The following is a 24090-nucleotide window of genomic DNA, read 5'->3' on the forward strand; positions in this document are numbered from 1 at the left end:
TGCAGAATACAGAAGGACAAATAAGCAATGTACATGAGTGAACTTTGTATGTTTTCATCAGGTTCATCACCTAGTCATTTTTCAGAGACATTGACTATGGTCTTCAGAGGAATTGTTAGGGAATTACTCAGTTATGTTGTCAGAGACACTGACATTGGTCAGAGCCTTCAGTCGACTTCAGAACTATTTGTGCAGTGTGGTTGGCTTTCTGCATCCAGACAAAGCATGCTTAAGGGAATGAGGAAGTTGGGCATTGAGAATGGGTAGCAGGCCCCACAAAGGAGTGTGAAAGCTGTGGAAGACATAACTCCATATTCTTCTAAATTGTAGGGGATACAACTCTAGTTCATAGAATATCCTCTTGTCGTTTAATGCTTCTTTTCCTGTAAGGCTAATATATTCATGGCCATGTGTAGTTTAGTCAGGGTTCTCTCCTGGAGTGCCTGGCCTGCTGAGTTTTTCCAGCATTTTCTCTTTTTACTTCAGGTTTCTAGTCTGTGCATCATTTTGCTTTATATGATGGAAAAAAATGACCTTTTGGCTCTTTGTATTTTGTCCTTAAGAGGTTAGGCATAGCATTTCATTTGTATTTTGAGGTTCTGTATCTGCCTGTGATATTTTAATGTAGATAGCCCCAAGATATTTTTGTACCTTCAATATGACTAATTTTTCACTGTTTGAGAAACAATTGGTTCCATCCTCTTTAGGCGCAGAGTAGATAATGCTCTTGTCTGTGTTGATATAGGTTTGGCACAGTTTTTCCCCATTCACTTCATCCATTACTTGCTCCTACTTTAATTCATCCAGTTACCCTGTGTATAGTGTAGTCCAGCAGTGCTTAGAGTGACCCTGTGCTTTGTCTCTGACCACTGAAACAGGCTGATGGTGCCATTCTTTCAGATTAAAGTTTAATAATGGTAATTTGATAATAATAATTGAAGGACTTTTGTATATTTTTGATTAATATTGGCCATCTGCTCTTTCGGTAGTCATACATAGATTTTGCTTCTGATGACTATCAATTACCTCTTTTAGTTGGCTGAGCAGACTGTGCTCAGTTTCTGTTTCTCAGGCAGACTTATAAAGTATAATTTGGTTTTTCAGAAGGTACAGCCTCTATTCGTACCATGTCATAATTTCTGACTATCATTTCCTCTATTATGCAGGTGCTTCCTCAGATTCAGATGGGGTAGTTACTGTAATGGCTACAGCTTTGTTGTTGAGTGGCTTGTTAGCTTTCAGATGTTTCGTTACCCTTCTAGGCAACATCATCAGTGCAATTTTGAATGAAATGTCGGTGATCTACATGTGATCTTTGTGTCCTGTGATTTGTCTGTGTGTGTGTGCCATTTCTATTGGTTACCGATTATGTAATGCACGACTGGTTCGTTAAAATCTGATTAGGTGATAATTGTTGTCCAAGCAAAGTTGCACTGATGATGTTGCCTAGCTGGGTAACGAAAAGTCTGCAAGCTAACAAGCCAGCTCGGTGAGCTACTCAACAGGAACTTCCTCAACCCGAGCTACAAATTTTTTCCAACATCTGAAAGGCTACAGTGTTTTCTGACAAACAGCACATTTGCCATTGCAACTTAAATTATTGTGTTCTTTTAGAGCAGGAGTTCCCAACCTGTGGTCCACAGACCCATCAGTTAATGGTCAGGGTCCGTGGCATACAAAATGTTGGGAACCCCTATTTTAGTGTAATAATAGCACAGAAAAAATAGACAATAGATCTAATAGTTAATGAAATTTTAAGTGCATTTTTCCTCGTAAGATTGAAATTGCATGTGATACAACTTCTGGATAAAATAAGTCAAGATTGATCATAATACTTTAAAGTTGTATTGACTATAGAATACCTGACATGAACAAAGAATTCCATTTGCAGACATCTGCTTTCGCTTTTTGGGATGTAATGCTATTTTGCAAGCACCGTCGGCATCATTACTTTCAGTTTGCCAATATCTCACTTGCCCCCCTCTCTTGGAAACCACTTCTTTTAAATAATACTTTCTATAAGATTTGTACTTTTTAACAAACTCGTGTGTTTTTCTCAGACACTGACAGAAAATGATATAGCAGCTAAACTAACAGCTTATTACCTTTTTCATTGGCTAGTATTGGCACATTACCCACATTATGTAATTGTTTTCATTAGGTAGCCTAATTCACTCCTATCTAAGGAATTTTCCTTATCTCATAATAATGTGATAGATTTTTCAGAGGTGCCATCCTAGCTTCTTACTTCCTTTGCCTTTGCATCTATATATCTCCTAGCATTGTTTCTCAGCTGTATTTAGTTTACTTAGTACTTGTATGTCTGTTTGTACTCTAAAATAAACTGAAATCTTGGAATTAAAAATGCTTGTCATTCCTGATTCCCAGAAGAACCCCAAAGATCAGAAAATAAACAGGGATCCAACATCTCTCAGCTTCTCAAAGCTGTACTGGAGGTAAAGTCGAGCCGCAGTAATTTCAAAAGGAGCACTATTGGAGGAATGAACTATTTGGTTTAAGGAATTGTGCTTTATGTTAGAATGTGAGAGGCAGATTAATGATTATTTTATGAATACACAATGGTTGTGTGATCATTTTGTTTTTGCTAGGTTACTGCCTTGCACTGCATAAAACGTGAGGATTACAGCACTTTAAGTAGGTTGCTGAAGAAGACCTTTAAGCCTTTTGCACGACTCTTGGTGTTGTTGGGATGGTCTTACTGCCAAAGTTTAGAATCAGCTCAAACTCTTCTGTGCACACTTCATGAAAATAAGGTATGGTTAAATTAGGTAGCAGAGTCCTTCCCTCTCAGTGATTGCATAGTTATTCATTATGACTGAAGCCATAAATAACTTAAGAATCTTGCTGATGAATGTAAATAGAATCATATGTGCAAAACAATCTCAGAAATTCCTGAGTTTCTCCTGCATTTCGTGTGTCTCGCTCAAGATTTCCAGCATCTGCAGAATCTCTTGTGTGCAAGATAATCACATCTTGATTAATTAGCAAGGATAATAAATTTGAAGCGAAGTAATGCAGATGTTCCTAAATATGGCATTCCATTTCAGAATCCTATCCATTGGAAGATCTCTGCTCTGAGCTGCTGAGTTCTAGGGCAGGTTATTCAAAGAACTGAGATTTGGTAGTTTTACAAATTATGGACTGTTTTACCACCTTCTGCTTTTAGGAATTTTGATCAGCAAATTGACAATTGAAAATGGTTCCATTACTACAGTAGATTTGCTGCTTTGGGGACTTGGCATTGTAAAGTTATGGAAACATACAGTACTGAAGGAGACTGTTCTGCCTGTCGTTGTCTGTGATAACTGTTTAGTTCACAGCCTGAGTTTTTATCCTTGGCTTGTAGTTCATAGGTACTTCTACAACTTTATTTTAAAATTATTCTCGGAAGCTGATTCTATCACACTTTCAAAGCATTCCAGATCTCAATAATTCTTTTAAATGCTATCTGGTTATTTCCCCGTTCACCATAGGGTATGGATTTTCTCAGTCTGCTCTATTAGAACTTCTCTGTTCACATCATCCCTTAACTTTTTCTTACACAAGAACAGTTCTTCACTTTTCACCTTTGCTCTTCACTAAAGACCATAGAACACTACAGCACAGAAAACAGGCCATTTGGCCCTTCTAGTCTGCTGAAACATTATTCTGCTAGTCCCATTGACCTGCATCCAGTCCATAACCCTCCAGACCTCTCCCCTCCATGTACCTATCCAATTTATTCTTAAAACTTAAGAGTGAGCCTGCATTTACCACATCAGATGGCAGCTCGTTCCACACTCCCACCACTCTCTGAGTGAAGAAGTTCCCCCTAAACCTTACCCCTTTCACCCTAAAGCCATGTCCTCTCGTATTTATCTCTCCTAATCTAAGTGGAAAGAGCCTATTCACATTTACTGTCTTATACCTCTCATAATTTGGTAAACCTCTATCAAATCTCCCCTCATTCTTCTACGCTGCAAGGAATAAAGTCCTAACCTGTTCAGTCTTTCCCTATAACTCAACTCCTGAAGACCCAGTAACATCCTAGTAAATCTTCTCTGCACCCTTTCAATCTTATTTATATCCTTCCTATAGTTAGGTGACCAGAACTGTACACAATACTCCAAATTTGGCCTCACCAATGTCTTATACAACCTCCCCATAACATCCTAACTCCTACACTCAATACTTTGATTTATGAATGCCTGGATGCCAAAAGCCTTCTTTACAGCCCTGTCTACCTGTGACGCCACTTTCAGAGAATTATGTATCTGAACTCCCAGATCTCTTTGTTCCTCCGCACTCCTCAGTGCCCTACCATTTACTGTGTATGTCCTACCTTGATTTGTCCTTCCAAAATGCAACACTTCACACTTGTCTGCATTAAATTCCATCTGCCATTTTCTGGCCCATTTTTCGAGTTGGTCCAGATCCCTCTGCAAGCACTGAAAGCCTTCCTCGCTGTCCACAATGCCTCCAATCTTAGTGTCACCAGCAAACTTGCTGATCCAATTTACCACATTATTATCTAGATCATTGATATAGACAACAAACAACAATGGTCCCAGCACAGATCCTTGAGGCACACCACTAGTCACAGGCCTCCAGTTTGATAAGCAATCATCCACTACCACTCTCTGTCTTCTCCCACACAGCCAATTTCAAATCCAGTTTACAACCTCTCCATGGATACCTAGTGTCTGGACCTTCTGAACTAACCTCCCGTGTGGGACCTTGTCAAGGTCCTTACTAAAGTCCATGTAGACAACATCCACGGCCTTTCCTTCATCTACTGTCTTGGTAACCTCCTCAAAAAACTCTACAAGATTTGTTAAACATGATCTACCACGCACAAGGCCATGCTGACTATCCTCAATCAGCCCTTGGCTGTCCAAATACTTGTATATCCGATCTCTCAGAACACCTTCCAATAATTTACCTACTATTGATGTAAGGCTCACCAGCCTGTAATTACCTGGTTTACTTTTGGAGCCATTTTTTAAACAACGGAAAAACATGAGCAATCTCCTAATCCTCCGGCACCGCACCCGTGGCTAAGGATATTTTAAATATTTCTGCCAGGGCCCCTGCAATTTCTACATTAGTCTTTCTCAAGGTCCGAGGAAATATCATGTCAGGCCCGGGGGATTTATCTACCTGTATTCACTGTAAGGCAGCAAGCACCTCCTCCTCTTTGATCTCTATATGTTCCATGACACTACTGCTTGTTTCCCTTCTTTCCATGTACGCTATGCCAGTTTCCTGAGTAAATACTGAAGAAAAAAAATTGTTTAAGATCTCCCCCATCTTGTGAGGCCATAAGACAGAGGAGCAGAATTAGACAATTCAGCCCATTGAGCCTGCTCCGTTATTCCATCATGGCTGGTTTATTACCCTCTCAACCTCATTCTCCTGCCTTCTCCCCATAACCTTTGATGCCCTTACTAATCAGGAACCTATTAAATACACCTAATGACTTGACCTCCACATCTGTCCTTGGCAAAGAATGACACAGATTCAATACCCTCTGGCTAAAATTTCAACACATGTAAGTTCTAAAAGGGCATTCTTCTATTCTGAGCTTGTGCCATCTGGCCCTAGACTCCCCCACTATAGAAGACATTCTCTTCATGTCCACATTATTTGATAGGTTTCAATGAGATCCTCCCTCCCTTCATTCTTCTAAACTCCAGTGAGTACAGGTCCAGAGTGATCAAATGCTCTACATGTGTTAACTCTTTCATTCTCAGAATTCTTGTAAACCACCTCTGGACGTTGTCCAGTGCCAGCACATCCATCCTTAGATAAGGGGTCCAAATGCTCTTCAAAATCCCTCAAATGCTGATAACATCCAGGTAAGTATATCTGTACCCTTTCCTCTGTTCTTGTCTTTTCTGAAATGAGTGCTCAGATTATTACCACACCTAACCATTGATTAAAATGTTCCAGTATATTTTTATATTTTGCTCCTTGCTTTAGAAACTTAAGAAATCAAATTGCTTTTTTCAGTATGCTCTGCCATCTTCACAGGTTTGTATACATTGACACTGAAGTTACTCCTTTTGAAATGGGTCCATTTGAAGAGGAATTGAGGCCATGATCAGAGCAGATAGGATCTTATCGAAAAGCAGAGCAGGCTCAGGAACGTTATGGTCTTTTCCTGACTTGATTCCTGATATCGCTTTTCCATAGTTGTTCTCCCAAAGTGCCTCCTTAATACATCTCTACAATAAATTTCTTTATTTATATTCTATCCATGCTCAGTTTCGGTCAATATTTAAGTAACTTCATGGTGATTAATAGGTTTCAATAGGCACATTTAATGTCAGAGAAATGTATACAATATACATCCTGAAATTCTTTTTCCTCACAAACATCCACAAAAACAGAGGAATGCCCCAAAGAATGAATGACAGTTAAACATTTGAACCCCAAAGCACCCCCTCAGCTCCCCCTCCCACGCACAAGCAAACAGCAAGGCAACGGCCCCTCCCACCAACAAAAAAGCATCAGCGCCCCCCCCCCGCCACCAAGCACTCAAGCGTGCAGCAAGCATCAGTAAAGACACAGACCAAAGACTACCCGTTTACCTGGTAATTCGACATTCCACAGGCTCTCTCTCTCTCCCTCATAAGGGAAAAAGAGGTGTCCCATTTCATAGCGAAAGTGGAGACATAATAAACAACTTGCTGATTTACAATGTTAAAAGTCGGGGAGTCAGTCCCAGAAAAGCGCAGCTCTTTGGAGACACAACTCCCGGCAGTTAGCCTGCTGCTCCTGATGTTCCATGTACTCTCGCGACACTTCAGTCAGGGGCACCGGCCTAGAATCAGCATGTCTCCAGAGCCAAAAAAAATCCAGATCCCTGTAGGGGCGCTAGTCTTCCAGGATGCGTACTTGGATATCAAAAAGCGACTGGTCGTGAGGCACGGAGAGTGGGTCCCATTCCCACAAAGAACCGAAGTCAGAGTGTAACTCCAGGTCAGGGGGTCTTCAAAAGAACCTTGAAAAGGAGAAAAAGAGATATCAAGGATAGAATTAGAGCTGTTTTCCGAAGATGCAAGCAAAGGAGTGGCCATTTAGTACCATCATGACGTGCTCTGCCCCTCTGGCACTAACTGGCTGTGCTGGTCAACAGTGATTGGATTTAAAACTGGTCTGAGGCATGTTTGGAGGAGATAAGTGGCTCAGCAGCTTTTTTCCATCTGAGTCACATGGTCTTGAGCTCAAATCCCACTCCAAAAACTTGACCATGGATCCAGGCTGACATTTTACAGAAGGATCTATTCTCTGAAATTCTGTCTTTTCCCTGACGTGTGGAACTGAGGCCTTGTTTTTGAATTTGACTTTGAATTGGACACAAAGGACACAGTAGAACTTTTTTGAGGAGTAAGGGGTGCTCATAGTATGATGGCCAATATCATCAAAATTCCTATGTCTTATTTAGCCCCATTACTGTTTTGTGTGCAGAATTTTAGTGCAGCCTTCTTTGTAATTTTTTAAATTCTTTCTAGGTCTACTTAAGTTTGTTCATGTTCCCTATCTTGGTGTTGCAAATTAGAAACCATTTTCATTCCTATTTCAAGAGGTACTGTGGTGCAGGTTTGTAAATAAATAATATTGTTCCTGCTCCTCACATACAAATTGATGTTTTCTCTTTCAGGATTTATGTTGTGATGCTGTACTGTACAACTTTTGTACTGGACTCTCTTCTCATATTGAGGTACTTGAGTGGTGTTTGAAACAAAACAGGTAAAGACTTCAGTTTAATTATTTCCCCATCATCATATCACTCTTGTCCTGCTTTACATTATTTGAAGCAATTCTTTTCACCTTGATAAAACTTTAAATCTATTAATTATTGGCAGATAAATCTTTCAGGTCAACCAACATAGCATCATCTGTGCTATGTTGGTTTACATGAATACGGGGAACTGAATTCAGGTATAGCAGATCAATAAGGAGTCTAACTAGCCTCTTGTGGAAAATGCAGCCAATAAGAATACATGCCAGCAAGATATTTTTGTACATCCATGAGAAATACTCCAACCCCCAGCAAGAGTTAAAAAGTTTTTTGTTTGGGGGAGGGTGTCTTTTTTTTCTCTACTGTCTATTCCTTTTTGACCAAGGCAATCAATAAATTGAACACTCAAATTTATAGGGCCAATTGAACTGATTGTTTTGCTTGATAATTAACAAAAATGTATTTTGATTTGTGCTCCTTTTCTTTTTTTTAAATGAATTTCTTAGAAACAACATTCCTGAGAAGAACTTTATTCAGCACTTGTACAGTTTGGATTGCCACTCTGCTTTGTATAGTCTTCATCATTTTACAAAGCTACCTGCGCAGAAAGCAGAAGAAGTCATTGATTTACTCCAGAAGCAGTCTGCTAATGACAAGGGTAATGTAAATTATTAGTTTCAGTTGGTTATTTTGAATTGTCAGAAGACATTTCTCTAACATTAACCTCATTGAATTCAAATGTGAAGTTAGAAATTTTGATGCCTCTGTTGGTCAGGGTCGACCATCGATGTTGCATCCTAGCTGTCTGGATATGCAAGCCAGAATAGTACAATACGGAGAGTAAGCTGTTGTCCATGTAGCAAGCTTCCCCTCTCTCTGAATCTGATAAACCCAAAAGGACGGTAGAGACTGATACAATTTGACACCAGGAGTTGCCAGTCAGTGTTGAACTCAACATAGGACTGCCTTAGGACTCTAGCTCTGGAATTTTCTCTTGGGATTTACTCCCGAAGACTTCCCCATGAGTGGGTATAGCCTCAGGGCAGTGGAGGTTTAACTTCAGAGTTTTCCTTCTAGGTGAGCTGCCAACCATGGCTGAGGAGCCCCATTTAAGGTTGTTATAGCCCAGTTGGTAATGGGGATAAGCTCCCAGCTACCCATTAAATGCTTCCAATGACGTGCACCTCAGGTAGTCTCTGACAACCAAGTCCAGCTCCTGGCCTTCACATGTAGTTCAGCTACTAAGCCCGGCAGAACCATTTCTACTGATAGGAGGAGGGGCAAAGGCAGGTTGCTAGCACCTTAATACCAGTCAGTTCAGGAAATCAGAAGTAAGAACAGACAAAAAGTTGGGAATTTCAGGGCATCATCTATCTTAAAACCTTTTCTATTTTTGTTGTTGTATTAGCTATCACAACTTGATTACATAATGTGCCCTGCCTTTCAGCCTATCCTAGACATACCCTCCCCCCTTCTTTCTCTTACTCCTTACAATCTGTGCATCTGTATCCATGTTCACTATTCTGATGAAAACTTGTAGACCCAAAATATCGGCCCCCTGTCATTTTTAAATTTTTTAAAAAAATTCCCACTTCTAGCATTTGTAACTGTTGTCTTGAGAAATCTGAAGTGGGAAAGATTTCAGAAGGCAGTTTGCAAGTTGCAATCTTGTTTGCATGAATTGCTTAAACATTTTGTGCTTTATCTTTTTTAATCTGATGTTTTTGATTGTTCATCCTGAGCTTTATGTATTTTGATTTGATTAGGAGTGAAGTTAGGGAATGGGAAATCTGCTCAGCCTTAGTCATTAGAAGATCTGCACGAGTGAGGAGCAGTCTTCCCCGTGTAGTAAATTTCAAAGCCAGGAGGATGATAGTATTTAGGGATGCAAGGTTTCATCCACCTATGAATTCTTTAGCACCAACCATAAGTATTGATCTAAATAGCCTGAATTATAATGTAAAGCAATGCAGAAAAACATTTGTTTCTTGGTCACGGGAGCCTATACCTTTTAAAACAAACGATATATTTTTCTAGCTGAAGGGCTAGATGATTTTGTTAATTGTGAGTACATAAGTTCATTCATATAATGAAAATTTTAAATTGGTTTGCAATGTGTTGCTGTTTCCTCTGCTTTACTTATCTCCTTTTGATACACATTAGGTTCAACATGTCTGAGCCTGATGCAAAGGCGAAATGTGACATTGTATCAAGCGTTGTGTGCTATTAAATATGCCATATATGCGCTCTGCATAAATGCACACCAGCTATCTTCGTGTAAAGACTGTCCGTACTCAGCATTGGATCTAGCTGTCAAAGACATTGCAGTAGAAAATGACCAAGCGTGCAGTCAAGGTAAAAATGAAGCAATTGGTAGGTCAAGAGGCAATTAGTCATATTCTGCTTTTCCTTTCTAGTTTGGAAGTTCATACAATTTCAGAAGTATCTTTAAACAATCCATTTTAAAATTTCAGGTAGTTTTTGTTTTGCACACTATCTCCATTAAATGAGCAGTTGGTGCTATGGGTTCTCATCATTTTGAGTGACAATATGAATATACATTGGCACACATGGTCTGCCAGCATGTTCACCCTTAAATGAGTTGGCATAATTTGCACTTTTATCAGATTGTTATCCAATGTATATTGTTTCGATAGTGTAATTCAGTTTAAAGTCATAAATGCAACGATATTGTGTAATATTAAGTCTTAGTTAATTTTTTGGAGTGCAGTTTTTTATTGAATGTTCCAATCCCATTTTCAGATTAAAAGCTTTTCAATCAATGGAAATGTTCACTTTTCTTTTCCGTTCTTCATTTGCCAAGGTGTTTTAAGTTACTGATTTTGGAGTGGAGTCTTGCTCATTGTCATTGGTAGCTAGGGGACCACTCTTGGGAGGGCCTTGATCTTGTGGTCACTGGAAACCTCAGCCTGGTTTTTATTTAAAGACACAGGAGACTGCAGATGCTGGAATTATGATCAAAAACCAAACTGGTGGAGAAACTCAGGTTAAATAGCATCTGTGAGGGAGAGGGGTAGTCAGTATTTTGGGTTGAGTCCCTGCCCCCAGGACTCATCATGCAGGGTCTTGCCGTAAAACATTGACTGTCCCTCTGTTTCAGCAGATGCTGCCTGACCCACTGACCTCTTATAGTAGTTTGATTTATATTTACCCTGCTCTCTCCCTTGTCCTTGTCACCACTGCAAATGGAAGTACTGAAGCCAACGAGCCACCTGTGCTGTGACCCAGGCTATGATCAGTAGAAATCAAATAATAGATCTGAGTGTTGCCTTAATCCATGTAACTTGAGTTGTGCAGAAGGTGTTGCCGAGTGACCTTTCAGACAGAAATTAAATGTCATCTGCATGGTTAAATGTTGTAAACACTTTAGTAGCAACTTGAAGCACTTTAGTTTTCAGAAATAACACAGTATTTATTTGCTCAAACAGATGGTTCTGCAGTTTTCAAGTTGTATTTATCCAGATGTCAGGAGTTTCTGCATGTGATTCCTGCTCCCTTCCGGTTGGAGGTGTTGGAAAATATCTTCTCTTTATTGTTCTTGTCCTATAATGACCTGAATGGGGATAAAGCAGGACCAGAAGGTCAGTTTTGCCTTGAGGAAGAAGGAGACACAGAGCAACTACAAGCACCAAAGGGATTTGTTCGTACTGTGGGGCACTTGGAATCCACTGTGGGGTCTATGGATTATAATGTCTCACATTGTGAACATTCAAATACCGATTTGAAAGAGAATGCCACTCAGAAGAGTTCTGGAGTGCTTCATAAAGATTTCATGCGCAATTTGAAGAAAATGGACTTTAATAAGTTTGCAGAAACCGATTCCACAACCAAAGAGCTGGATTATTTAGATTTGAACCATTTTATGATGAATGCAAGCCATGGCAATGACTTCTTGGTAAATCCTGTGACAATGAACATATTTCTCGAGTTGATACAAAGTCACCTGGAGGCAATGAAATGCCATGTTCCTTGGACATCTGGCAATGTGCCTAAAGAGGATGTCCAGCTGGTGGAGTGTCTGAACTGTTCAATTGGTGCAGATTCCTTTGGAAGCCGGTTAGCACAACTTTCTAGGTATATCTGTGAAGCCCAATGGAGATACAAAGTAGTAATGAGCAATAATACAGCTGGTAAGACTTTTTAAAGTATTGAATATACACTTTTTAAAAAAAAGACATGAAAGAGTCTGAGCCAGGCAAGTGACTTCCAAAAGTTAATTATTAAAAGATCGTGTTAAGGTATTGTTTAAAAAATCACGACTGTTTCAATGATTTTGTTGAGATTTATGTCCTAAAGGGTTCATTTTATATTTGGATTAGTAGTCATTAATGGAGCCAAATTTTTTAAAAATAAGATTCTCATTTGGTTCATAACATGTTCATTGATGTGCATAGAGTTGCATGGCTAAGAAACTGACCCTCCAGTTCCTTACATTCATGCTATTCTTTTTGATAATCTACACAAGTCCCATTTGTCCACATTGGGACTGTACCCTTCTAAGCTTTACCTGTTTAAGTGTCTAAAGATTGAACATATAGAACCATACAGCATAGTAGAGGCCCTTTGATCCACAATATTGTGAGGACCTTCTAAGATGTTCTAAGATCAATTCAACCCTTCCCTCCCACATAGCCCTCCATTTTTGATGATCCATGTACCTATGTAAGAGTCCCTTAAATGTCCCTAATGTAACTGCCTCTACCACTAACCCTGGCAATATGTTCAAAACACCCATCAGTATCTGTTTATATTTTAAAAATACCTCTGATATTCCCCTTATACTTTCCTCCAATCACCTTAAAATAAACGCCCCTTCCTATTAGTCATTTCTGCTCTGGGGGTGGGGGGAGGCAGAATTGGCCGTCTACTCAGTCTGTGCCTTTTATCAAGTTGTACATTTCTATTAAGTTACCCCACATCATCCTTCGCTTCAAAGAGAGAAGTCCTAGCTCACTCAATCAGTTTTCTTAAAGCGTGCGCTCTGATCCAGGCAGCACCTTGGTAAATTTCCTTTGTACCCTCTCTGAAGCTTTCACATCCTTTCTATAATGAGGTGACTAGAAATGAGCAGAATATTCTGTGTGGTCTGACCGGGGTTTTTTTAGAGCTGCAGCATTACCTCACAGCTCTTGTACACAGTCCGCTGAACAATGAGTGCCAACACACCATACATCTTCTTAAAAGATCTATTGGCTTGCAAATGCATAACGCTGAGGTTTAAAAGGCATTGGTCAAACTGCATTTTGAGTATTGTGAGCAGTTTTGGGCCTCTTATTTAAGAAAGATGTGCTGGCGAGAGTCCGGAGGAGGTTCACAAGAATGATCTTAGAAATGAAAGGGTTGACAGATGAGGGTTTGATGGCACTGGGCTGGAGTTTAGAAGAATGGGAGTGGTGGAATCTATTAAATATTTGAAACCTGTCAAGCATTCAAAGGCTTAAATCGAGGTTGTTTTCAATAGTTGGGGAGTCTTGGACCAGTGGGCAAGCACAGCCTCAGAATGCGATGGGCATCCATTTAGAACAGAGATGAGGAGGAATTTCCTTGGCCAGAGGGTTGTGAATCTGTGGAATTCTCTGCCACAGACTGCTGTGGAGGCCAAGTCATTAGGTTTACTTAAAGCTGATAGGTTCTTGGTTAGTAAGGTGTCAAAATTATGGGTAGACGCCAGGAGAATGGGGTTGAGAGGGATAATAAATCAGCCATAATGGTGGAGCAGACTCAATAGGCTGAGTGGCCTGATTCTGCTGATGTATTATGGTTTTTCAGAAGACTTTACAGAAGGACCCTTGCATTGTGGAATATTAAGGAAATTGACTGGGCAACAAGTGAGAATAAAAGTAATGAACAAGTAGTTGAATTGGCAAGATGTGATTAATAGTACTTGCAAGTCTGTGTTGGATCTGTAGTTATTCATTGTACTTGTATATGACTTAGAGTTGTTCTGAGTATGATTATGCAGTGATAATTACATTATTAAGTCTTGTCAAAAACACTGAATTGCAAAGACATTAATAGAGAAAATAAATTTGCCATGATTGTCCCATTGACTTAATTGCAGACAATTTTTAAATTATTCAGCAAATATGATACACCAATAATGTTTGCTTATTTCCTATTTTAAATTGTTGAACTTGTTAAAACATTTAGAAAGCAGATAAGACTCAGTCTCATTATTATGGTTCCAGAGTCTCACACTGGCTTGGTGGCCGTGGGTTTTAATGATAATTTGGCGTCACCATTATTGAGCTATGTTTTCAATGCCTGACCTTTTTTGTATAAAATTTAGTCGTTAAATGCATTTAAATGGCCTAGTTGTTGTGCAGAAAAAAAACCTTGTTTGTCGATCAGTAGTCTGTTGTATGGATTGCTGCTCCAAACTACGTCTACACCCCAGAGGTCATTTGTTTTGGACCTTCAAAAGTAGAAGATTGCTTTCTAAAAAAGGAGATGTTAGAAGCAATGGAAGTCCCAAAACTGAAGGAAAATAAATAACGACAATTTTAGAATTGTTAAATAATGCAGTGCAAAAATAGTAGTGCGTTCACTCCATAACTTTATGCCATCAGTTAGAGTAAACAATCTCAGTAGCCCAACTTGTGGATCTGTTCCCATAACATTTTAAACATATTTCTATCAGTTTTTTGATTGTTATCATTGAATCTGCTTCTCTCTGCAACCATGCATATATATATTTTTTTATCTTTGTGTTACCTTTAGTTGATAATTTTTGAGATTTACTTTCAGTCAATGCCTGCTGCTTATTTTCTTTCATGGCACTAAAAGTTATTTCTTTGAGGTTATTTCTTCAAACCCTCTCCCATCACTTTGAACACTGGCATTGGATCATCACTTAATCTTCTTTTCTCTTAGTGGTGTAACAGGCTGCATCAGTCTCTCCACAAAACTGTTAATTTTTATTCCTACTGGCTTTCAAAAAGTCTCTTTACCTTAAAGATCTTGACTTCTTCGAGTAGTTCTTGAAGCAATATCATACTCTGACAAAGACTTCACCTGTATTTTAAAAATAATTTCAGTGCAAATTGCTTCATTTTGTCTGTTTTACTTTTGTTAACAAAATGAAGGATCCTGCAGCACTTCATAATTGTACTTACTGTGCATGGGGGTGGTATAGTGGTGTGGCTTTTAGAGTGGCTGTCTCACAGCTGCAGATACATAGATTCCACCCTGACCTCAGCAGCTTTCTGTGCAAAGTTTGCACATTTTCCCTGTGACTCTGTGTTCTTTGTTCAGATGCTTCAGTTCTCTCCCACACACCAGAGACATGAATGTTGGTCATTTAGTTGCCCATTGTAAATTGCTCTTACTGTGAGAGTGAGTGTAAAATAATTCCTTCCCTTTTTGAACAGTGGTGCAAACCTTGGATGCAGAATTTGTAATTCTTCAGCCTCAAGACTTGAGAAAGATTTTGGATGGAACCTTTTCAATTTCTTTTGTTAACTTTCTTCACTAAACTAGGAAATGTTTCCCACCGTGAGTGACCTTCCTGCTCTGAGCACTGCACATTGTTTCAGTAGAATTTTTAGCTTCTTCCTTTTAGTCTTACATTGACAGATTTCTCTGTAATGAGGGCCAAATACTCTGTTAGATAGAAAATTGCTTATTAATTTGCTTATCCTTCCTTTGACAACAGTGATGTTACTTAAATTGATGTAAGTAATCTGCTATTCTATTTGCATACTTTTGTTTAGTCCTTTAACCTTTTCTGTACTTAGTATGTTTAGTCTGAGGTTTTATCAACTGTATTTAACATGTTGTCTTCCTCAGTTTTTGCTTTATACTTTGTCTTTATTCAGCTGAACTATTATCTTGGGTTCTGTGTTTCAGCCACAGAAGCACTGGAGTGTAACAGTTAGCAAATGTGTCCAAGGTCTTAAAAAAAAATGACAGCTGAGAATCATTTCTGAGTTTGTTCTTATGCCAGTGATTTCTCAATATAGCTTTAAAATGGCAGTGACACTTCCTGAAATTGCTGTATTCAAAGAGGGGAAAAAATCTACTGCTTTGATAGAATGCAGTCTGTTATTTTTATTATATTCCTATTGCTTAAAGGTTTAAATTTGTTTCTGGGGACTAGATACTCTCAAGATGGCTTATGCTGTTAAAAATCAGTGTAGAAATATGAGTTTTGCTGCTTGCTGCATGTAATTTGGATCAAATGGTAATAGTTCTTTTTCTTTTATAGAAGGAGACTTGCTGTCCTTCACGAGAAAACATCCATCTATGTCAAAGCATTCTACAATGAAAAGGCGAAGCAAAGCTCAAAGGAACAGAATGGGTAAGAAAAACAGCATTTCTTTTGCTAATTTAAAGATATTGATCAGATTTTTACCTTGAGATAATGGTGAGACTAACAATATTCACTTTCATTGTTGAGTAAATTTAACTCTGATATTTGAAATATGCACATGCACAATTCAACACAGTGAATCCTACATCGTGATTCAAGGCTCCATAGTTCCTTGTCAGGCTTTTATAACAAAACCATACCCCTAGAAGTTGCATTGAAATTGTGAATGTCACAAAGTTCAAAAGACAAAGCCTTGTAGATGCTGGAATTCTGTAATAAAACAGAAAATACTGAAAAGCTTATCAAAGACTGCAGCAGGATATTGATCATTTACAGATATAGCCAGAAAAGGGGCAGGTGGGGTTTAATCCGGGAAAGTCTGAGTTTTGCACCTTTGGGAGGTCAAGTGAAAGGAGAAGGTATACATTTAATAGTAGACCCCTTAATAGCATTGTGATACTGAGGGATCTTGGGGTCCAGGTCCACGGTTCACTGCAAATGGTTACAGAAGTGGGTAAGGTGGTGAAGAAGGCATATGGAATGCTTGCTTTCATTGGTAGGGATGTTGAGTATCAGAGTAAGGAAGTCATGCTGCAGCTGTATAAAGCCTTGGTCAAACTACATGGAGTAGTGTATGCAGTTCTGATTACCCCATCACTGGAAGGATGAGGAGATTGTGGAAAAGGTGCAGAAGTTGTATATCAGGATACTACCTGGATTAGAGGGTATGAGATACAAGGATAAGTTGGACAAACTGTCTCCTTCAGATCCCATCGTCAGCTCCTGGGTCCTCAGAGGCTCCATCTTCCTCTCACCCCAACCCTCCCCTCTCCATTGACACCCCCAGCCTCCCTCCCTCCCCCCTCTGATCCCAGCTCTCATCCGTGCTGGGTCTTTACCATCCCCTCCAACCTTCAACTGTCGGAGGCAGAACGCTCGGTCCTCAGTAAGGGCCTCACCTTTGTCCCCCTTCGCCCACACCTCAGCGAGTTCCGTGTTTGCCACGATGTGGAACTTTTCTTCCGCCGTCTCCGTCTCCGAGCCTACTTCTTCGGCAAGGACTCTTCCACCCCCACTGATGACCCCTTCTCCCGTCTTCAACCCTCCTCTTCTTCATGTACACCCCACTCTGGTCTTCTGCCTGCTCCGGATCTCTTTATCGCTAATTGCCGATGGGACATCCACCGTCTCGACTTCACCGCACCTTGTCCCCATTCCAACCTCACTCCTTCTGAACGCTCTGCTTTCCACTCCCTCTGCACTAATCCTAACCTTATTATTAAACCCGCCGATAAGGGGGGTGCTGTTGTAGTCTGGCGTACTGACCTCTACCTTGCCGAGGCACAGCGACAACTCGCGGATACCTCCTCTTATTTACCCCTCGATCGTGACCCCACTAAGGAGCACCAGGCCATTGTCTCCCACACCATCACCGACTTTATCCGCTCAGGGGATCTCCCATCCACTGCTACCAACCTTATAGTTCCCACACCCCGCACTTCCCGTTTCTACCTCCTACCCAAGATCCACAAACCTGCCTGTCCTGGCCGACCTATTGTCTCAGCTTGCTCCTGCCCCACCGAACTCATTTCTGCATACCTCGACACTGTTTTATCCCCCCTTGTTCAATCCCTTCCGACCTATGTTCGTGACACTTCTCACGCTCTTAAACTTTTCGATGATTTTAAGTTCCCTGGCCCTCACCGCTTTATTTTCACCATGGATGTCCAATCCTTATATACTTCCATCCCCCATCAGGAAGGTCTCAAAGCTCTACGCTTCTTTTTGGATTCCAGACCTAATCAGTTCCCCTCTACCACCACTCTGCTCCGTCTAGCGGAATTAGTCCTTACTCATAATAATTTCCCCTTTGGCTCCTCCCACTTCCTCCAAACTAAAGGTGTAGCTATGGGCACCCGTATGGGTCCTAGCTGTGCCTGCCTTTTTGTTGGGTTTGTGGAACAATCTATGTTCCGTGCCTATTCTGGTATCTGTCCCCCACTTTTCCTTCGCTGCATTGGAGCTGCTTCCTGCACGCATGCAGAACTTGTTGACTTTATTAACTTTGCCTCCAACTTTCACCCTGCCCTCAAGTTTACCTGGTCCATTTCCGACACCTCCATCCCCTTTCTAGATCTTTCTGTCTCTGTCTCTGGAGACAGCTTATCCACTGATGTCTACTATAAGCCTACTGACTCTCACAGCTATCTGGACTATTCCTCTTCTCACCCTGTCTCTTGCAAAAACGCCATCCCCTTCTCGCAATTCCTCCGTCTCCGCCGCATCTGCTCTCAGGATGAGGCTTTTCATTCTAGGACGAGGGAGATGTCTTCATTTTTTAAAGAAAGGAGCTTTCGTTCCTCCGCTATCAACTCTGCTCTTAAACGCATCTCCCCCATTTCACGTACATCTGCTTTCACTCCATCCTCCCGCCACCCCACTAGGAATAGGGTTCCCCTGGTCCTCACCTACCACCCCACCAGCCTCCGGGTCCAACATATTATTCTCCGTAACTTCCGCCACCTCCAACGGGATCCCACCACTAAGCACATCTTTCCCTCTCCCCCTCTCCCTGCATTCCGCAGGGATCGCTCCCTACACAACTCCCTTGTCCATTCGTCCCCCCCATCCCTCCCCACTGATCTCCCTCCTGGCACTTATCCGTGTAAGCGGAACAAGTGCTACACATGCCCTTACACTTCCTCCCTTACCACCATTCAGGGCCCCAAACAGTCCTTCCAGGTGAGGCAACACTTCACCTGTGAGTCGACTGGGGTGATATACTGCGTCCGGTGCTCCCGATGTGGCCTTTTATATATTGGCGAGACCCGACGCAGACTGGGAGACCGCTTTGCTGAACATCTACGCTCTGTCCGCCAGAGAAAGCAGGATCTCCCAGTGGCCACACATTTTAATTCCACATCCCATTCCCATTCTGACATGTCTATCCACGGCCTCCTCTGCTGTAAAGATGAAGCCACACTCAGGTTGGAGGAACAACACCTTATATTCCGTCTGGGTAGCCTCCAACCTGATGGCATGAACATCGACTTCTCTAACTTCCGCTAGGCCTCACCTCCCCCTCGTACCCCATCTGTTACTTATTTTTATGCACACATTCTTTCTCTCACTCTCCTTTTTCTCCCTCTGTCCCTCTGAATATACCCCTTGCCCATCCTCTGGGTCCCCCCCCCCTTGTCTTTCTTCCCAGACCTCCTGTCCCATGATCCTCTCATATCCCCTTTTGCCAATCACCTGTCCAGCTCTTGGCTCCATCCCTCCCCCTCCTGTCTTCTCCTATCATTTTGGATCTCCCCCTCCCCCTCCAACTTTCAAATCCCTTACTCACTCTTCCTTCAGTTAGTCCTGACGAAGAGTCTCGGCCTGAAACGTCGACTGCACCTCTTCCTAGAGATGCTGCCCGGCCTGCTGCGTTCACCAGCAACTTTGATGTGTGTTGCTTGAATTTCCAGCATCTGCAGAATTCCTGTTGTTTGTGGACAAACTTGGGCTGTTTTCCATAGAGCATTGGAGGCTGAGGGGAGACCTGATAAGAGGTTTTTAAAATTGAGAGGCATTGAGAGTCAGAATCTGTTCCCCAGGGTAAAAATATCAAACAGCAGATGACATACTTTAAGATGAGAGGGATTGCAGGGCTGAAGGTTTTGTGCAGAGTGTTAGCCACCTGGAATGGATTACTAGGGGTAGTAGTGGAATCAGGCCGTTTGTTGGAGCTTAAGAGGCGTTTAGATAGACAAATGAGTATGAAGAAGGACCTTTCAGAGATTTATGATGGGCTTAGGACAGACCATAAGGTGGAAGCGAATTGGACTATTTGGCTCATTGAGTGTGCTCTGCCATTTGATCATGTCTGATTTATTATTCCCTCAACCCCATTGTTCCGCCTTTTCCATCTAACCTTTGACATCCTTACTAATCAAAAATCTTTCAACCTCTGCTTCAAATTATAAATTTATGAATATAAAAATTATCCTCCATAAATGTCTGGCAATAAATTCCACAAATTCACCGCTCTGGCTAAATAAATCCGGCTTTATCTCTATTCTAAAGCGGCACCTTTTTATTTTAAAGCTGTGCCTTCTGATCCTAGACTCTGCCAATTGCTGGAAACATCCTCTCCACTTCCACTGTAATCTCAGCTTTTCAACATTCAATAGGTCTCAATGAGATCCCCCCCTCTTTCTTCCAAACTCCAGCGAGTACAGGCCCAAAGGCATCAAATGCACCTTGTATGTTAACCCTTTCATCTCTGGGTTGATTCTCATAGTCCTCCTCTGGACCCTCTGACACCATTTGGGCTGGTCATCAACATCTGACCAACATTTTTTAAAGCCTCAGCATCACATTTTTGCTGTGTATTCTAGTCCTCTTGAAATGAATGCTCTCATTGCATTTGTCTTCCTTACCACTGAATCAACCTGCAACCTCACTTTTCGGGAATCCCTACTAGGACATCCAAGTCTCGTTGCGTCTTTGATTTCTGAGTTTGCTCCCTGTTTTGAAATATACACCCTTATTTCTTCTACCAATGTGCATGCCCGTATGCTTCCCTATGCTGTATTCCATCTGTCACTTCATTGCTCATTCTCTCAATCTCCAAGTAGACTCCCCTGCACTCTCAGCACTGCCTGCCCTCCATCGATATTTGTATGTAGCTGTGTACCCGAAAACTTGGCCACAAAGCCCATCAGTTCCATCATCCGGATCATTGCATATAAGATGAAAAGGAGTGGTCCCAATACAGACTGCTGCGGAACTCCCTTAGTCACCGGCAGCCAAACAGAAGGATCCTCTTTAGTCCTACTATTTGCCTTTTGCCAGTTGGCCAGTCTAATATCACTCACAACATGCTGGAGGAACTCAGCAGGTCGGGCAGCATCCGTGGAAAAGATCGGTCGACGTTTTGGGCCGGAACCCTTCGTCAGGACACACCCCCATGCCAGTATCTTTTCTGTAATACTATGAGCTTATATATTGTTTAGTAGCCTCGTGTCAAAAGACCTCTGAAGATACAAGTAAGCGCCATCCACTGACTCCCCTTTGTCTATCATGTTTGTTACTTAGAGAATTTCAAATCAATCCCAACAGAATTGTAAGGGAAGATCTACCTTTAGGAAACCATGTTAATCTCAGCCTACTTTTATCATGTGCTTCCACGTAACCTGAAGCCTTATCCTTAATAATGGACTCTAACATCTTACTAATCACTGAACTCAATAACTGGTCTATAATTTCCTATTTCTTGTCTCCCTCCACCCTTAAAGAGTGGAGCAACATTTGTGATTTTGCAGTCCTCTAGAACTATTCTTCATTAATGATTCTTGAAAGATCTCTACTAATGCCTCCACAGTCTCTTCAACTACTTGCTGAAGAACCCTGAGATATAGTTCATCTACACCAGGTGACTTATCTACCTTCAGTCTTTTCAGCTTCTCAACTATCATCTCCTTAATAACAGTGAGTGTATTCACTTTTTCCCCTAATTCTCCAATTTCTGGCATGTTGCTAGTGTCATCTGCAGTGAACTCTGCTGCAAGATACTCATTCAGTTTGTCTGCCATTACTATTACTCTAGCGTCATTTTCCAGCAATCTGATGTCCAGTCTTGCGCGTGCGCGCGCGCGCGCACACACACACACACACACCCCTCCGCACGCGCACACACACTTCTGGTATCCTCTTACATTATTGACTAGCTTACCGTTACTGCATCTTTTTTCCCCTTGTTGCTTTTTTTAGACTATAAGACCATAGGAGTAGAAGTAGACTATTCGGCACATCGAGTGCTCTGCCATTAAATCATGGGCTGATCCAATTCTTCCAGTCATCCCCACTCCCCTGCCTTTTCCCTATATCCTTTGCCCTGGCTAATCAAGAACCTATCTACCTCTGCCTTAAATGTACCCAGTGACTTGGCCTCCACAGCTGCTGTTGGCAACAAATTCCACAGATTTACCACCCCCTGACTAAAGTAATTTCTCTGCACCTCTGTTCAATCCTGGTCGCGTCCTCTTGTCCTAGACTCCACTACCATGGGAAATAACTTTGCCATATCTAATCTGTTCAGGGTTTTTAACATTTGGAATGTTTCTATGAGATTCCCCCCTCATTCTCCCGAACTCCAGGGAATACAGCCCAAGAGCTGCCAGAGGTTCCTCATAGGGTAACCCTTACCTTCTACTGGTTTTTTAAAAACTGCTCAATCCTCTAGCTTCCCACTAATTCTTGCAATGTTGTTTGCCCTCTTTTAAGATTTAAAGGGGACCCAAGGAGCAAATTTTTGCACACGTGGTGAATATGTGGAATGAGTTGATGGAGGTGGGTCCAATAATGTCTAAAAGACCTGTCGGCAGGTACACGGATGCAAAGTGTTAGTGGGCTATGGGCAGAACGCAGCGGAATGGGGCTAGCTCTGGTCAGCACTTTAATTGGCATGCACAACTTGGGCCGAGGAGCCTTTCTCCATAGCTCTGACTAGATGTGTATTGTGTGGAGCATGTAGGTTCAGGCTCTCGATAGGTATAGATAGGCTATGCAAACAGGAGATGCAATATAATGTGGAAAATGTGAAGTCATGCACTTTGGTGGAAAAAAGAATTGATAGTGGTACATTAAATGGGTGGATGTTCAGTTATATTTGGATGTGAATCATGAAAAGTTAATATGCAGATTCATCAGAAAATGAGGAATGCCAATTGGCCTTTTTAAGAGAATTTGAGTACAAAAGTAGATTCCTTCACAGTCCATTTATGTAGACCTCCATGAAGATGAGATCAGGAATATTGTGGACAGGTGTGATCTCATTGCACAAGGAAAGATGGACTTGTAGAAGAAAAACTGAAGGCTGATTGACTGATCACTGGGATGATGGGTTTGTCTGACAAGAGATTAAGCAGGACATGCCTGTATTCTCCATAGTTTTGAAGAATGAATGTTGATTTTTTTTTTGAAATGTAGTGGACTAAGGTAGACCTGGAATTGATGATTCCCTTGGCAGGAATATTTGGAACCAGAGCTTTCAGCCTTAAACATAACAGGGTACAGCCATTTAGTACAGAGGTTATAAGGCATTTCTTCACTTGAGTTTTGTGAATCTTTGGAGTTTTCTAGAAGAGAGCTGTGCAGGCAGTCGTTACTTATATTCAGGATAGATTGATAGATTTGTTGTCTAGTTATGAAAGGAATTTGAGGTTGGAGTAGAAAATTTGTGCTGAGGTAAAAAGTTAGCTTATTTAAAAGCAGGGCAGATGAGGGGAGCCAAATAGCATACTTCTATTTCTTAAGTTCCTAGTTAGAAGACAAGATGCTGTTCCTTGAGCTTTATTGAAACAGTGAAAAATGCCACAGACAGACAGGTCAGAGTGGGAGTGGATGAAGAATTAAGGTGGTAGGCTGCGTGGGACTTCAGAATTACCATAGATGACTGAACACCAAGGGACACCATGATGTTCTAGTTGCATGTCATGTTCATTTTCTATCCCCTATTTTGTCCTTGGAGTCATGCAGTTTTCTATTGAAGCCCAATATAAATATGAGAAATGGCATTGCAACTTTCATTGAGGAATATTGCAGCCCTTAGGACCAAACATGAAATTCAACAATTTCAAATAACCAACCTTTCCAGTGTGTATTGGAACTGTCCAGTTCTGATGAAATGTTACCACATATAATGCTAACTTGGTTTTTCAGTCTCATGGGTGCTGTCTACCTTGTTGGATAGTTTCATCATTGTCTTTTATGTCAAATTTTCATTAGTTGTAGTGTTCTGTACCACATAATTAAAGCATCTTTTAATTTTTTTTCCTCTCTATCTACATACATCTTGTCCAGGCAGACCAGCTACAACTACTAAATCTTTATTACCCACTCACAGTTTGCTCTATCATTAACTGTTTTCTAACTCCCTGTTAATATGAAATTTCATTGAACTGAAGCTTAATTCAGATTCATTCTTCACATAAGGTGCTTGACCTTTTGAGTGCTGCTGCCA

General features: G+C 41.1%; 1 protein-coding gene across 3 annotated transcripts in view; it reads left to right on the plus strand.

The window, feature by feature from the left end:
- zfyve26 (zinc finger, FYVE domain containing 26) overlaps positions 1–24090 on the plus strand; it is a 119272-nt gene that overhangs the window by 8936 nt on the left and 86246 nt on the right. For 2 of the 3 annotated variants that reach the window (XM_072266562.1, XM_072266570.1), the window contains exons 7-12: positions 2610–2774; positions 7667–7755; positions 8254–8405; positions 9911–10120; positions 11197–11898; positions 15975–16067. In XM_072266562.1, the coding sequence (XP_072122663.1) occupies positions 2610–2774; positions 7667–7755; positions 8254–8405; positions 9911–10120; positions 11197–11898; positions 15975–16067 (1411 nt within the window). The remainder of the gene's footprint in view (positions 1–2609; positions 2775–7666; positions 7756–8253; positions 8406–9910; positions 10121–11196; positions 11899–15974; positions 16068–24090) is intronic. The other variant, XM_072266580.1, reaches the window with a different exon arrangement.

Source organism: Mobula birostris, chromosome 1 (assembly GCF_030028105.1).
Source record: "Mobula birostris isolate sMobBir1 chromosome 1, sMobBir1.hap1, whole genome shotgun sequence".
In the NCBI taxonomy this organism is placed as follows: Eukaryota; Metazoa; Chordata; class Chondrichthyes; order Myliobatiformes; family Myliobatidae; genus Mobula; species Mobula birostris.